General features: G+C 46.8%; 1 protein-coding gene across 7 annotated transcripts in view; it reads left to right on the top strand.

Moving 5' to 3' along the window:
- The first annotated feature begins 9,270 nt into the window (after positions 1–9,270).
- Positions 9,271–16,263, top strand: part of NRP2 (neuropilin 2) — a 116,849-nt gene continuing 109,856 nt past the window's right edge. For all 7 annotated transcript variants that reach the window (XR_010919814.1, XM_067548835.1, XM_067548834.1 and 4 more), the window contains exon 1: positions 9,271–9,937. Coding sequence is in view for 6 of the 7 variants with exons in the window: in XM_067548835.1 (XP_067404936.1) it covers positions 9,865–9,937 (73 nt within the window). In the remaining variant the exon portion in view is untranslated. The remainder of the gene's footprint in view (positions 9,938–16,263) is intronic.

Below are 16,263 nucleotides of genomic sequence, written 5' to 3'. Positions count from 1 at the left end.
GGGAGCTAATAAAATTTTTTTTTTTAAACAGATCATATAAAGAAGCCAAAAACTAAAAGATCCAGAAAAATGCCTTATCTTCTAGAGGGGGGTATATGAATCCTGTTCATGGTTGTGAGAGCTTATGTGAGTGCATCACAAAAAGAATACACTGCAGAATGTGCATGAATATTAGAGCAGAGGAGAGGTCAAAAGCTAAAACATGATAAGAAAAGAAAAAGCATCTTTAAATATACACATGCATTTTCTTGCCAGGATCTATCAAACCAAGTGCCAAAATAATGGTAATGACATTTTGTTTATAAGAAAGAAGAAATTGCTTCTGGCTGAGAATTTGCTTGCCAAGTTTCAGGCAGGAGGGAGCTGAAATGACCCTGTGATGATGCCGTTTAGGAATGCATGTTTTTTAGAGGTGTTATAATGGGATTGCTAACAAAACCCCTGTAACACTGTGCAGTTAGGGACCAGTTCTGCAGGCACTCACTATCCAAGCACAGTGTTTACATCCACAACACAGCCCTGCTGAAGTTAACGGCACTGTTTATAATTAGTAGTATTTATTAATTGTATTATTGTCGTGCCTAGGGGTACCAGTCATGAAATGGTGCACCATTATGCTAGGCACTGTACAAACATGGAACAAAAAGATCATCCTAGCCCCAAAGGGACTTCCAATCTAGGAATAAGAGAAGAGACAACAGATGGAGACAGATGAGGGAACACAAGGAAACAATGAGACAATATTGGTCAACATGATAGCATTGGTCTCTGTGCACCCCCAGGCGAACGCTTACCAAGTTTTTAGTAGGCATCACAGCAAAGATGAGTTTTGAGGATGGATTTGGAGGTGATTAAAGAGGTAGCTTTGCTTACAGTAATCGGTTCTATGTTCTGTAGTGTTTGCAGGTCTGAGCCCCTTGCGTCTGGCCTAAACCTCAGTGACGTCAATAGAGAACCCCCCTCCCCTTGAATTCAATGGGCTTTGGATCAGGCCCTTAGTTTGTGCCTGTAGTTGACTGGGTGCCCAATCCTACTCCTGTTCAATTCACGATGTGGAAGCTTTGCCATTGACACTACTGGGAGCAGAGTCAGGCCCTAGTTGCTCAAAGTCAGGATGGGGTAAGGCAAGGCCCATGGCTCACTGCTATGTGGTTAGTGACCAAACTCCTCATTAAAACAGAGGTACTGTCTGTGAAGACCATGGGTCCAAGCAGGCAATGTGCCATCTTGGATCCAGTCCAAGGCTGGATATGTGGCTCCCAATTCTCCTCTCAGTCATGATGGGGTAATTCTGACTTCAAGAGAATTTGTTCCACCAGAGTCACAGTGGTGTAAGAAAGTCAAGGCCACCAACACTGGGCAGGGGAACTACTTGGGTGTGAGTGAGAGGGGAATCAGCGGTAGTGTCTCTGTAAGTCACCCTTCCCCATCAGTGAGGAGAATCCCTGCTACATACACCATTTCCTGCCAATTTGGCCTCATCCAAAATCTGGTGACATTATTGAGAGCCTTTCATTGATGTCAGTAGGCTTTGGATTAGGCCCTTCATGTGGTCCTTGGGCTTGTGGCAAGTTGCCACTGCAGCCCTTAGTTGGGCAAACTCAGATGTCCCCTCTTTAAAGTAATTGGGGAATTCAGATTCCAGAAGGGGAATCCCACCTTCTGCCCCCCCCGCCCCCTTCATCATCTGCAGAAAACAATCCCCAAGGGATAAACATCACTTCCTGGCACCAGCTTCTGTACAAAGAGGAACTTAAGAAATGCTGTAACCACTGTGACTGTTCATCACAAGGAGATCGGGGGCATCAGGAAAGTTCAGATCCAGCCTCAAACTTCCCTATGGTTTGATCTGAGCTGGGGTTTTGGTTCAGTGACCGCTCTAACCATCAGTGTAGGACCAGGTCCTTGGTGGTTATTACAGTAACTAAGGAGCGCAGCCCCTCCATCCTACTCCCATACAAAACATAAACTTACAATCATCCCATAGGGGGTGGGGGGGGAGAGGGGATTGTTGCTGCCTAATGCACCCACCCAGTGGGGATCCCAGCAAACATTAAAGCAGTGGATGGAGCCTTTAATGACGTTAACCTGCTGAAACCAGGAGAGTGCATTTGGCTGAAGTACACCCGAAAGCCCTGGATTATACTGCAGCTGCTTCAAAGAAATCCATTCCTTTTTTTCACAGCGCTGCTGTATTGAGAAATAATACGGCACCTTTATATTCAGCCTAATTTAGTCAGCTTGCTGAAGTTTGAAAGCTTTTTTTATTAACTCTGAAGATGCAGCTTTTTTCTCGTATCACAAACCCTTCTCATGCACATCAGCTCAGAGCAGGCTTTGAACAGCCTGGCTCAGAGTAGAACCTCAGGGTTTAAACTCCTCTCAGAGAGAGATACATCTCCTAGAGTAAGGATGAATCATTCCCCCTCTCTGCTAATCCGATTACTCTTATTAGTTAGCTTTCTGTATTCTCTTTCCCATTTCTTTTTTATTTGTTCATTTTCCCATTCCCTTGTGGTTTTGACTATTCTATTTTTCTTCATCTCCCGTTTCAGCTTTATTTCATTCTTTTTTCTCTCCTTATATTTTCATTCCTTATTTTCCTCTTTCTTGTCTTTCCTGATTTGCCTCAGTATTTTCTTAATTTCCTCCTTAGTCTCTTCTTTTTCTTTCCCCTTTGTTTTCTCTTTCTGCATTCTTTTTTGGTCACAGCTGCCCCCTGATGGTTCCCAGGTACATTACAGCTCAATGCTAGAAGGAAAAACAGAGCAATGCCTAATATGGGTAATAATGATGAATGTGAGTAGGGTTGGAGAAGGCGTGCATTCAGTTTTATTTTAAACACAATAAAGGAAGGGAAGCAAAGAGTAAAAGTACCCTCTCTGAACAAGTAACTTTGTCAATTACAAAATAAGCACAGGGAGGAGAGGGGGACCCAAACTCAACCACATAAGAGTGAAGTTTGACTGGCATCTTCATAAACTGTGTGGGAGTAAATATTGGAAGGAAGACTGAGAACTAATGACTAAAGTGGGTGTGAGCTGACCCACCATGAAGCATCTTCAGTAGCAAAAGGTCAGCGTCCCCAGCCCTAGATTTCTTTCAATCACCGACTCAAATTAGCAGCTATTGTACTGACAATAGAAGAATAACCAGATTGCCAACTATAGTATGAAAGGTTATCCACTTAGAAAAACTAGTTCACAAATTATATTCAGATTGCTCTCTATCTTATCTTGCTAGGAGTATAACGTCCCAAATGAGATTTTGACCCTATTTAAATTCATACTCATAAGACACTTGAATAATTATTATTTATGGCCATAAATTGAGACTAGTCATGGATCTGATAGACTAATAGTAGTAATAGTAAAAGCACTTGTAGAGCACTGTGTATCTCAAAGTGCTTTACAAAGGTAGGGATGCATTATTTATGACAGGAGATAATTGAGGCACAGACAATTTAAGTTCCTTGCCCACAGTCACTGAGACACATTAAGCAAACTCAGGCCTCCTGACCCAGCCCTGTGCTCTATCTACTAGGCTATGTGGCCCAGAATCTTTGAGTTGTCGCTCTCTTGCTACTGGCACAATTTCTGTTTATATTCTCACGCAGTCCAGGTATCTGTTTTTATTCTCAATTCTAACAGTGTTTCAGCCCTGCCATTTTGTTTCTTTGCTTTGGAATGTTGTCCGGTGTCTGGTGGAAGTGACATGTCCTGACATTATGGTGGAAAGAAGCTATTTTGTCCCCCTGCTCTGGGGCCCTGAGAGTGGTATAAAAATACATGATACATCCTTGATTCACTTTTTAAATAAGTGTGAAGAGAGGTGTTAAGGTAAGGCTGATGTTTTCCTACCTTATTAGCACCTCCTGTTGGTCAATTCCTGGAGTGACATGGCATCAGTCAGAGAGAAAGCTGCTGCACCTATCAAAAAAAAAGTGATTAAATGACTGCTATTGAAAAGATGGGACAATTAGGGGAAAGGGCAAAGATAAAGTGTTCCAGGGAAATCTTATCTATGTTGGCCCTTAGGCCAGGAGCAGAAAAAATGAGGAAGAGCCAATATTTGAGGAGGCCGATGTTCCTAGCTAGGGAGGAGTGGGAGGAGGGGAATTCCATTGCCTCTAAACTGTAACCAACACTTTGTCTGTGAAATTCTTTCAACCAAATCTAATGCAGATGGCGCAATAAATGATATATTGAAGTACAATTAAATTACATATTGTCTCATTCTCAGTGAGGTTTTGTGGATGTTTCTTATATTCAAATACAGGGGGAAAATGTTGCCATCCCCACTGTGTCTGATGAATACTTGCTGAGCCTCGAAACTCCAGGGAAATGGCATCAGGAGTCTGTTCCCGAGAACCTTTTATGAGCAGAGCCCCCATTGAAGTCATGGGGTCTCTACCTGTTGGAGAGCTTGCAAAATCAAGCCTAAATTTTGCACTGAACCACACCTAAATCTACAGTAGAGTAGAAGGTCTGGTAGTCCTTTCTCACCTTAAAATCTACATTAGGACTAAACAGCTTCAGCTCAAAGGAGCTACTTCCACACACTGACAAAGGGCCTGATCCTACATGTGCTGAAATCAGCGGCATAGCTCCCAGTGGCTTTTGGTCCAAAGCCAATATTTGGCCTATCCTGGCTCTAATTCCAAACTGGTAGATGCCACCAACTTGGTTGGTTTCATCTCCTGAAGTCACATGGTGGAAAGTGGTGCTTAAAGGAATTATTATATTGGGCAATGCTGATTGGTATTCTAATTCTGTCTTTAGTGGAAATAGCACATTCTAGAGACAACACTTCCAGGTATGATACTAAACCCATGGCAGCCCCCACTGGTGTGTAGTGTCCATGAAGAGGTACTGAAAAGTGACTGGGAAAAATCTCTAAGGAGCTGCAGGTAACTTGAGTTTTGACAGCTGATATTTTCATTCCTAAGTTTACTGTCTTCTCTTATTCAGTGGCAGAAGAGTGCTGCTACAGCTAAAACTCCTGTTAATGCTCCCTATGCAAATGTAGCTTTCGGTTAGACTGTGAAGAACCCTAGGCAGATAAAAAAGTCAATGGGAATTTTGCTCACATACTGTAAGCTCTGCAAGATCAGGACCAAAGCAAAATCAGCTCTCTCTGTCTGATTAGGGCTTGGTGACCTTTCCTTTTCCTATGCTCTTTTGATACACATCTCAAGAGAGGAATGATTCATTCTGTGGATTTCTGTAACACTCTGATATCTGTATTATGGTTTGTGAGAATTATTTATATGTTAAAAATCACACTTTGCAAGTTTGCTAGTCATCTAACTATTAGCAGGTTGTAAATAATAGTCTCATATTTTCAAACTGAAAATGCAATAAATAAGGGACCCAATTCTGCTCCCACTGAAGTAAGTGGGAATCTTTTCATTGACTTCAATGAGAATTTGATCAGGTCAAAGACGAAGACCCAAAATGAGGTATCAAAATACACAGAAGAAACAAGCACGATGTAGCACTGACGGATGCTGTACCACATGGATCCAATACAGCACCCATTGGCGTCAGTGGAAAGACTCTCAGGCCTGGATTCACAAAGGGACTTAGGCATCTCTCTCTCCCTCTCTGGCCCAGTGACTATTTAAGCATTTATCCAAAGTGTAGCAATCATTGGGCAAGAGAGAGCACAAAAGAAAGACACTTTAGCCCTGTGGTTAGCGTACCCACCTGGGAGGTAGGAGCCCGCACCGGGTCGGGTCTCCCTGTGCCAATCACTCTTATCCACCGTGGAACAGCTTCGACAGGAGAAACTGAGGGAGCCCCACATTATATCCCATAGCTCTGTGGTTAGAGCACCCTCCTGAAGGTGGGAAACACCTGTTCAAATCACTTCTCCTGATCAGGCAGAGGGGGGAACTGAATGTACATCTCCTACTCCCCAGATGAGGACCACCAGGCTAAAGTAATAAGGTGGGTGGTGACAGCAGTTCTTCTTCTGGCAGGATTTCGAAGAGGACCTGACTGAGAGGATGGTCTTTGAGCATGCCTGCCAGATCAGGCCCCACAAGAAAGGTGAGCAAACGCCTATCTTCCCCAGGCCTGTAAATTGCTCCGGAGCTCAGGTGGCAGATAGGTGTCCAGACATCTAGAGGGAGGCAGCAGTACACAAACCCAGACAAGGAACTCTGAGAGAACTTTCACTGCAAGAACATAGGCACAGAGTCAGTTAGGAACCTATAGGCTTTGGCAGTGGAGCCTATAAATGGGACTTAGGCACCTAAACCTGAGAGTTAGGCACCTGACGTTTAGGTACCTTTGTGGATCAGGGCCTCATTGATTTCCAAGGTAACAGATTCAATCCCTATTTGCTTGTGTGCATGCACATGGTGTCAAAGATTTTATTGCCATGAATTGACAAAATTACCCCTAAATTGTAAGTGGTGGGGCTAATTAATGAAGTTAATTATGTTCATCACCCCCAACATATTCCAATTAAACTTTTATACCCTGCACACCATTCTGTATTTTGTTTCTGTTGCCTTTTAGTAACTAACTTTTTTTTAATTGGAGCTTTATTTTTTTTTCAATCCATTTGCCTCAGGTAAACCCAGGTTACATTAAATTACCATATACAAACCTCTGATTGATAGGAAATATAGACTAGGTTGCTTAAATGACTCTACAAATAGCTTTTCTGCAACATCTGAGGGTCATGATTTTAGGGTTTACTTTAACTTTGCACCCTTAGCCTGAAATTCTAGCTCTCAGGGCTTCTATGCACTGCAAATGCACTGGTGCAGCTGCGCCATTGTAGTGCTTAGTGAAGACATAGGCATAGGTAGTGCCACCAGGAGAGTTTCCCATCGGCAAAGATACTCCACCTCCCCAAGAGTAGTAGCTAAGTTGATGGGAGAAGCCCTTCTGTTGACATAGAGGTGTATGCGCAGGGAGTTCAGCTGGTATAACAGCATTGCTCAGAGGTGTGGATTTTCTACACCCCCGAGCAATGTCATTATAGCAACGTACATTTATAGTGTAGACAAGGGGTCAGATAGGATTAAGAAGTTTTTAGCTCCAGTGTCTCGCAAGATACTTGCTCTTAAAACTGCTACTGGCCCAATGCTAAATGTCAGTACTAGCTCTCAGACCAGGTAATTTTGAGGAAGATTCTACACTGGAATTGGGGTGAGACTACGACTTTTGTTGCGTTATTTTTTTTTAAAGATAACTTTGTAAGTTGCTCTGAAGTTTGGAATGTTAAAGTCCTGCTGGAGATTAGTGAGCAGAGTGAAGCGGTCATAGGTGTGAAATAACAGCAGTTTGTCACATGGTTGTAGAATGAATAGGATTTTGATGTAGCTATCATTGCCACCTATGTGATATAAGGTATATGGGATGAGGAAAAGAGTTTTTATTTTCTCAGTATTGTTTAATTTGTATTATATAAGGCTGGCCTTAAGCGTAAGCAAAGGAAACAGTCACATGGAAGCACTGGATTTCCTTCTCCAGCAGCGGATGTAGAGAGGAAGCAATTTGCCCACAGAATTGCCAAGAGCATAGGAAATTCTTGTCCTGATGCTTTCCCATCTGATACTTTTTCAGTGTTTCATTTCTGCATGGAGTCTCACAAAAAGTATGGATAGCCCTGGTGTTGTGTCATTATTTTTATCATTTTGGTTATTGCTGACATTTACAGCCTTTGTGATAATGCAGTAATGAATGTTTATTGAAGTAAGACAGTTTGGAACCCAAAGTGTTTCAAAAACTGTTAATCTGGGGCTCTGTTTAAACATTCTTTTGCATCTTGTTTTAAAAATCGTTGGTTGGCATAAATGGTCTTGATTCTTAGAACATTTGACCACACTATAATCAGAATAAAAGTTGTTTCACTTCCTGTCTTTGTTTCTCTTCTTTTCCAGCTGTCTTCTTTCTGGTTTTTGTTTGTTTCCTTGCACTGACTTTTTCTACCTACCTACAATCCCATAAAATGTTTATAATTCCAAAAAGTATTTACACATCAGCATTATTATGCTTTTTTTTTAAATCTAACCATCAATTAATGCTTTCCTGATCATTCTGAAAAATAAGTATTTTAATTACATGATTATTTAGCAGCCAGTACAATGCTTTTTTCTTTCATAGTATAAGGAAAGGTGTAATTAATTTGAGTGTTTTGGTTTGATTTGAATCAGGTTGTCAGATGAATTCAAGGCTGCACTGTTTCTTTCTTTGGACTTTGACCTAGTCTCATCTGTTCATCTGTTGTAGCACTGCAATGGGTGCCTGCTAACCTAGGGTATAGTTGAGGTAACATCAGAGCAATCACTACATTTTCATATGCCCATATCTTTCTGAAGAATTCTGTTTTGGGAGATAACATTTTCCATGCTTGGTCTCAGCCTGAAGGGTCTGTATTTATTTTGCTGGTGAGTTTAAGCAAAATCCTTTCAGCTATTTGAGGAGTGCAGGATAGGTCCATGAATGGCCAATTGCCAAGATGGTCAGGGACACAACTCCATGCTCTGTGGTCCCTAAGCCTCTCACTGCCAGATGCTGGGGCTGGAAGGCAGGCATGGATCAGTTGATAATTGTTCTGTGTGGTTCATTCCTTCTGGATGCTGGCCTAGATGGACCATTGGTCTGACCCCCGCACGGCGTTTCTGATGGCATAGCTAATGTGTCTCTGTTATTGCTCCTGGGTGGAAGGGGTGCAGTGGGAGCCGAGGCCCCGGGTTCCTGTTGGGTGTTTGGAGGAAGCTGTGATGCCCAATAGCTCCCAGGGACCAAGTCCTGGTTAGCTTCAGACAAAACTTCCCCTGGCTTCAGTGGGGGCTTGGGGTCAGTGAGGGGAACCAGGTGTGGCCCCGGGCCCGTGCAGGTGCCTAACTTGCTCCTGCCCCGTTGGGAGGGGCGGTGCGGTGCGGAGGCGGGCCGGCCGGTTGCAGAGGGTGGTGGTGTCCGAGGCGGGGAGGGGGCCGCGCCGGGCTGTGCTGGGAGGAGGCAGGCGCTGGGCTGCCCGCGCGCTGGGTGCCAGCAGGGGCCGAGCGCGGCTCGGGTGGCCTCTTTAATGGGGAACACAGAAGGGGCGGGCCCTGGGCGAGCGTGTAATCGGATAGCTCTGCCTCTCCGCTCTGACAGGCACACGCGGCCGCCTGAAAAGGCTGCGAGGAGCCAGCCGGGGAGGGAAGCACAGGCAGGCTCCCAGCCCTCCGCGCCTCCGCCACCTCTCCAGAGAGCCGCCGGCGGGAGCAGGGGGACGCGCGCGCGCACGCACACCCCTCTTGGCCCGGCCCGGCCAGCGGCACGTCCGTCACCCTGCGCGGACACTACAGCCTGCCCTGCCCTGCCCAGCTCAGCTCGGCCGCGTGCCACTGCCCGCAGGGAGCCCGGCCGCAGCCACGCCGGCAAGGGAAACCGCGCGCCAGCGGCGGGAGGGACGCGCGGTGCCAGCCTCCAGCCCTGCGCGCTGCGATGCCCAGGCGAGTCCTTGCTGCCGGCGGCTGCTGAGCTCTGCCTCGGGACCCGGGGGTGATGGCGGGCCGCCCGAGGAAATGACACGCTGAGGGACTGCGGAGCTCACACGCACGGAGGGCTGATTTGTTAATCCATTAGATTTGGGGTGTGGTGGGTGCGGGGCGGGAGACGCCGTCGCCAGTTTCCCGGTCTTCTGCATTGAAAGAGTTCCTGCTCTGCTGCTCCTGTGCAAGTGGCTTTACACGCCAGCGGAGGGGGAAGGCAGGACGCCAAGGCACGGAGGAGGAGGAGGAGAAGCGAAAGACAACTAAAAACATTTGCCGAGGAAATTCTAAGGTGGAGGGCGGCTGAATAACAGCAGCGTGACTTCCAGTTTCCGAGGAAAGCCCCTAACAAACCCACCCTGGCAATGGATACGCTACCTCTCGTCTGGGGATTTTTAGCTCTCTACTCGGCTGGATCCGGAGCGCTGGGAGAAGTAGGTAAGACCCGCAAAGTTGATTTCCTCCGCTGTCCAGGACGTGTTAATCATTTGCCTCTGAAAGCAGGCGTGCGGGGACGAGGCGTCTTCCCCTTGCACGATCCACACCGCAGCTTTGCTTAGCAGAGAGCCACGACTCTCTCCTTGCTGAAAACCCAACTTTTCTGTCCCTGGATGTAGTGGGATGGGGTTTGAGTGTCTCTGTTTTGAAACACACTCACACCGAGGCAGGCTTTGGCTGTGCTCAGATATCACATATGGAATAAATCAATGGGTTTAAAAAAACCCAAAAACTACAAAGCCTTTGCGTTACAGTTTTTGGGAGACTTTTTTTTTTTAAATGTTTTGAAGCAGAACATATATCCCCTGAGTTGTTTTTTTTTTCCCAATCCAGCCAGAAAGGCATAAATAATTTATAGCCACTCGCTTGTAGATACAATTAACAAGCCTAATTAAAAAAGGTTTTAATGGGCAAGGGAGGAAAGTAACCTACTTTTGCATCTGAAAAAGTTGTAGGTTTTTAAGGCGAGGGGGCTGTGGTTTAAAAAAAAAAAAACAAAAACCCCACATGGCTGTTGGTAGAGCGTGTTGTGCCTAGTGGTACACATGCAGTGCTTTAGTGTTTGCATTTGCAGGGAAAGGGAAGCTAGTGCATATACATTTTTATTAGATAAAACAAACAGTGCGGACCTCAGAGGTCTAAGGATCTCTCTGAAGTGGTTAGAAACTTTGCTTGATAGAATTCACTTCTAAACAGTAGCCAAAAGAAAAAACGGGGGGCGCAGAGGAGTGGAAGGAGGAAGACAACCCGTGTTGAGATAAGGGAAACAAAAGCGACTCCAATCAAATTCCGAACCACGGTTAATTATTACAGTAAATAAATACATGTGGACTGCGCAAAACAGCCCCGTGTAATGGAAGGGAGTGGACGGAGCGTGGCTAAATCCCTGCTCGCTGGTGAAGGGCACGCTACTAAACCCAGCTTAATTGCTCCGGCTGAGATGTGACAGAGCTCTTTCCAGCTAATTAACCGCTGGCCAGTGAGTGAAACCCTGATAAGACAGATCAGAAGGGGGAAAAAAACCCCTTCACGTGTCCTACCGTTTATCATCGTTAATAGGGAGAAAATAGGCCACTCCTGGAAGCTACTAGCTAACCACCGCGATGAGGGATGTGCCTTGGTTAAACCAGCATCACCCCGGCACCGCAGGGCTCCGCGTTTAGCGCTTATATGGCAATGAACATAATGATTTCATTGAGAGCGGAGCCCGCGTGCCACCATGACAGCGGGATCGTGTCCTTTCGGCTGCGCCCTGGGCGTGTGTCGAGGGAGGCTCCGGTTCAGAAGAGCTGATCGATCCCGGGAACACCCTGGCGCGTTAAGTGGTAGAGTCTCTGGGAGGTGAAATTTTGGGGGGTTTGGTGTAAATTGCAGCTAGGCGCGTGGTCGGGGCCGGGCGCTGGGAAATGCCCAGCAGCACTTGATTGCCCAGGGCTGTCAGCCGCAGAGCTCAAGCGTGCAGAAATGCCGCGTGCCAGGTGCTGTCGTGTGCGGGGCACGCCGACAGACGCCTCAAGTCCAGCCAGGAGAAACGTCTGCGCCTTTCCCCGGGGCCCTGCCCTGAAAGCAAGGGGCAAGTGGGCATCTCCCTCTGCTGGGGCCGGATCCTGCCGCTGCCAGTGAATCCAACGGGAGCAGGATCGGGGCCATAGCGGAGGACGCGTGCCTCTTGCAGACATGCTTGCGCTGACACCTACTATAGACACACTGTGTCCGCCTGCCATGTTCCTCGTTAACCTCCCCCGCCTCAATCCGGATCCAATAGTGTGGCAGGAAAAGATCCAGCGCAGCACAGAGCAGGGGAGAAACTTTTAAGTGAAACCTTTTACTGGGATGTAATTACATTCAAACCAGCTGGGGGGGAGGGAATCCAGCTAAAGCGTGTCCCCTCCCATCATCCGCTATGCAGCAGCCCAGGGACACTGTAGGAACTAACAAGTGCTGGGGTGAGTGACTTGTTGCCAGCAGGGTTAGATCTGCCTCCACTGAGCAACCCCCCCGTGCCCGTGGCTCCTGAACCGCTGCTTGGGGCGGGCCAGCATTTGAAAAAGTGGCCGCTCCACCCGTGCCTGGCACTCCCCTGGCTGGGCTCGGGGAACGGGCTAAGCCAGCCTAGGGACGGTGCCTTGCGAAACTCAGCGGATACGATTCCCCAGAGCAGCCCTGGCTTTTGGCCCTCGTCTCCTCCCCGTCGCGTACGAGTGGCCCCCACCCATTGCTTTCATTCACTGCAATGGGCTCGGCGGTCAGAAATCTGCCTGTGGAGAGGCCTGGGGGACGGGGGGCGTTGGAGAGGAACTGGAAATGCGGTATTGTTCCCTGCGATGGGTCAGGAACACATTGCATCAGATCCAGGCTACTCTCCGCTTGGCCTGCAGCCCGCTGGGGCTGGGAAGGATGCTTAGCGGTTGAGCAACACACCCCGTCTCATTCCTCCAGCAAGACTGGACTTTTTTTCCCCTGGTGCCTGGTGGTGCTAGCATCACCCCTTCCCCTCCACTCCCCGCCTCAAGCTGGCGGTGGCTGCTGCTGCTCTCGTGTGAACCGCCTCGCCCCCGCTTGGCCCCGTGGAGCAGAGCGACAGCCGGGGCAATCCATCCCTACCGATTCGGTTACCAGAACGGTCTCCCGCTCCGAACCGGAGGCGAGACAGAGCAGCCCGAGACTCACTGGAGGGAACCCCTGCTCACTTCGCCAGCCCTTTCTGGGCCGGGCTGTGTGGGCTCAGAGGCTGCCCTGAGTCCGAGGGAAGTGCGGGGGCGGCACTGCTCCGAGGGAGATCCCTGCATTTGGGGGTGCGCATTCGGCCCCCCCGACTCAGAGTGAGGCACTCTCCTTCGCTCCACGAGGAGCAATTTCAGTTGCAAATGAGCCTCGGGGTGTTACCGCTTTTCCCACGTGAGGAGGAAATTCTGACTAATGCTTCATTTCAGCTGATGATTCCTCCCTGAGACCAACACAAATTAATAGGGGAGAGCAGAGCTGTGATTAAGCTACCGTTTGCCTGGGTTGGACTGAACTGCAGCTCTTAGCCAATATTAGAGAGCCGGAACCTAGTTTGGATCAGCACAGCGATGGCTGATATAGGCATGTATTTTGCTAGGAGAAACTAGATCATTTTTACCAAAGGGCTTAGCCTCAGATAATCTCTTTATTTATTTTGCTTTTTAGATTTTTTTCTAGGTGAATTTAGTGCTCATGAAAGGTAGGTACCGGTTTCACAGCCCTGGAAACGAAAATCCTCTCTCTCTCTCTCTCTCTCTTCTCCTCAACAGGTGGTGGTAGCACAGGCTTTTCCATATTGTCCCAGCCTGACCCAGAGAAAACACTTCTAAGGGAGGGTGTGTGGGAATTCAGAGTCCCTGACCATTCAGTCCTTGGCCTTTGTGAAGGGTCTGCCAATTAGTAGGGGTGATGATGTGGACATCTGTTCACTTAGGAACTAGATTGAGACTATAAAGAATATATGTGCTGCAGGGAGCCCGCACAATTACTGAATCGCACACACTTGTGGAGGTGGGACTAGAAAACAGTCCTTCAGCTCCAAAACTGTTAGCTGAAAAGGCTCTATAGCTGACTATAGTAGTAGGTTCTTTCCCTTATCTCTAGACAAGCCCCTAGAGGGCAAACCTACACATACACCCTCCCTACTAGAGGGCATCCCCTCTTCCCCCAACTACAAGACTGTCCAACTCATTCCAAATATGCCACCAAGCAGTCCAAATGATGCCCTGGTGGGGATTTTAGAGGTCTGCCCCGACTGACTGAGTTCATCCCTTTTCTAGACATCCCTGTGAGAGCCAATTTATCCCTAGGGTTCATAACACACTCCTAAAGAAGACATTTATTGCTTGTGTTATGGACCAGATGGCACTAAATGACAGCTGTGTTTTTGTTTTTAAAAGGGTCTTGTGAAGAAATCCACAGGTCCCTCCTCCAAGTTCTCTTGCCCTCTCTCCCCCCCCCCCCCCAAGCCTTGCACTTCACATTACAAAATAGGAAGAGTTTGCTATCTAAGAGATTCAGTACATGTTACTGGAACTAATCCTACTTCACTCTCGCACATGCCAGCACAGGCACCTGTGGGAAAAGGGTCTTGTCACAGTCTGAAAGGGGACGTTGTGGGGGAGTTGCATGTTCACTGAAACAAGTCAACAGATGGTCAGGGCCAAATCTTTCTTGTTTTATTCACATGGGGAGTCCCACTGACTATTGATCCCTGTCATTGCTGGCTGAGATAGATCCATGCTGCTAACCTACAACCTGATTCTGTAATGCATTGAGGAGCCACAACTCTGATCCTGTTAGGTGCTGCGTGCCCTCATGTCTTTGAATGGGTATAGAATCAGGTTCCTAGAAGTGAAGGGCTCTGTATTCCATTACCATTCCCTGGTGCCATCTAGTTTATAAAAAATATTTGTTTGTGTGCCTACCTCCTCCCCTCTCCCCTCCCCCTCACCCGCATCCCCATCCTGCCTCTGGTGCTTTTTGAGTTTGCAATGACATTCTAATCCTGTTTGACATCAGAATTTTTTGTGGTCAAGGAAATGGTTGTGATATCATAAATATTAGACTATGACATCACTGTGTAATCCAGTAAGAGAAGATACACTGTGATAGGGTGCACACTCTGATATAAGTAGCTTTAGTAATTAGCAAACATGGTAAGAAAAACATGTCAGAGATGGATGGATTTATATTGGAAGTCTGGTGTATTTGAAAGCTTTCCCCCATTATGAAAGTCCCTCTTTAAGCTTCCCCAAGGGATGTAAATAGAGAGGGGAGAGATTTTTTATTAGACAATAATATAATAATCCACAAAGAAAAAACCCTCTTGCAGTAATTTTTCCTGTAAGAGATAAACAATGCAGCTGCCAATTTGTTTGTAGTCAAGCAAACTGAGATAACTATTTAGGGAGGGGTGGAAGACCCTGGAAAGATCAATCTGATAGCTGGATGTCTGTGTGTTTTTCATCTTCCCTCAGCGAGTTGCAAAAGCAATCAAATAAGAAAGTAAAGGTTTTGAGTGACCCAAGTACAGAGTGATTCAGATAATGTTTATGCAACTCAGAGCAATGCTCACTTGTAAAGACTTCCAAATATTTTCCTAAAAGCTGATATTTTTAGAAATGACTGCCATAATCTAGCAGAACCAACAACCCACTTGCATACACACATGCTTAGGCGGCACACACACACATTGCTTTGCCTTTTCTAATCCTGTTTTGCTGTTAACTCAAATCTTTGTGGAAGATAAAAAACTTTTAAACTAGGAATCAGGCAGTTGCCAGGAGCTTCATTAAAATGTACAAGTATGTGCTCAGTGAGGGACTATAACCCTCGTTAAGGAGATATTTGTTTTTCTAACTTTTTTTCTGGCACAGAATTATCGTTGTTTGTGGCGTCTGCTGTAACAGGCAGACATGCTTTTCCCCAGAGGGCTCTAGGAGACGCTTCCCATCTCCATCTCCTCGCTTCCCCTCCTCCTATTATTTACTCTATGCTTTTAGGTACATTGTGCCAGGCTAAGGGGGCTGAGATGAGAAAGCAAACTAGTTCAGTTCTGGGAGGCTGTGCTGGAGAAGGCAGTTCTTCTGCACTTCAATAACATGTCACTCTACACAGCCCATTGGATTGGCTTCCTAACTGAATCCAGTGCAGTCGGGTTCCAGGACACAGAGGCCTTGTATCACAGATAGCCTTAGAGGAGAAAGCATCCTTCACAGGGTCTAGGAAGCTGTCAGGTTCAGATAAGGCTGGGATCCTATCCTGTGGGACCCCCAGTTGTATTAATAAGGAAAAATTAATTTTTAAGCTCTGGGATGGCTGCCAAATTATGTGACCTCTGACAGACCAGCTGTGCTATATAAATATATCCTATGTATCTGAAAACCATGATCAGATCTGAAATTGCAGCACCGAAGCAGGCGTTTAGCAGTGATGGTTTGGGATGTTTGCAGCAGTGTGAGAGAGAACTGCAAGCTGCTACGCCCTCTTCCATTGTGATGTGAAGCCACAGAGGCAAGCCTCCCATCTCGGGGTCTCTCCTTTGGGTCTTTAATCCAGAAAACCGGGAAAGATGATTAAATGTACACACTGGGGAGTGGGGGAAGGGGGTCATGAACCACTCCAGTTTTACCTTCACCCTGCAAGAGCCCTTTGACTCATTTCTAATTATAACAAAGGGATAACGAGGTTATTTTCAAAATCCCTCTGTGCACTTTTGTTGAAACTGTGGTAGCAGCATCCACACAGATCAGGGCTGT

Source organism: Emydura macquarii, unplaced genomic scaffold (genome assembly GCF_026122565.2).
Source record: "Emydura macquarii macquarii isolate MOO-44397 ecotype Brisbane River unplaced genomic scaffold, CSIRO-AGI_Emac_v2 contig_1253, whole genome shotgun sequence".
Lineage (NCBI taxonomy): Eukaryota > Metazoa > Chordata > Testudines > Chelidae > Emydura > Emydura macquarii.
Note: the sequence above shows the minus strand (reverse complement) of the source record. Positions and strands in the feature narration are given on the sequence as shown.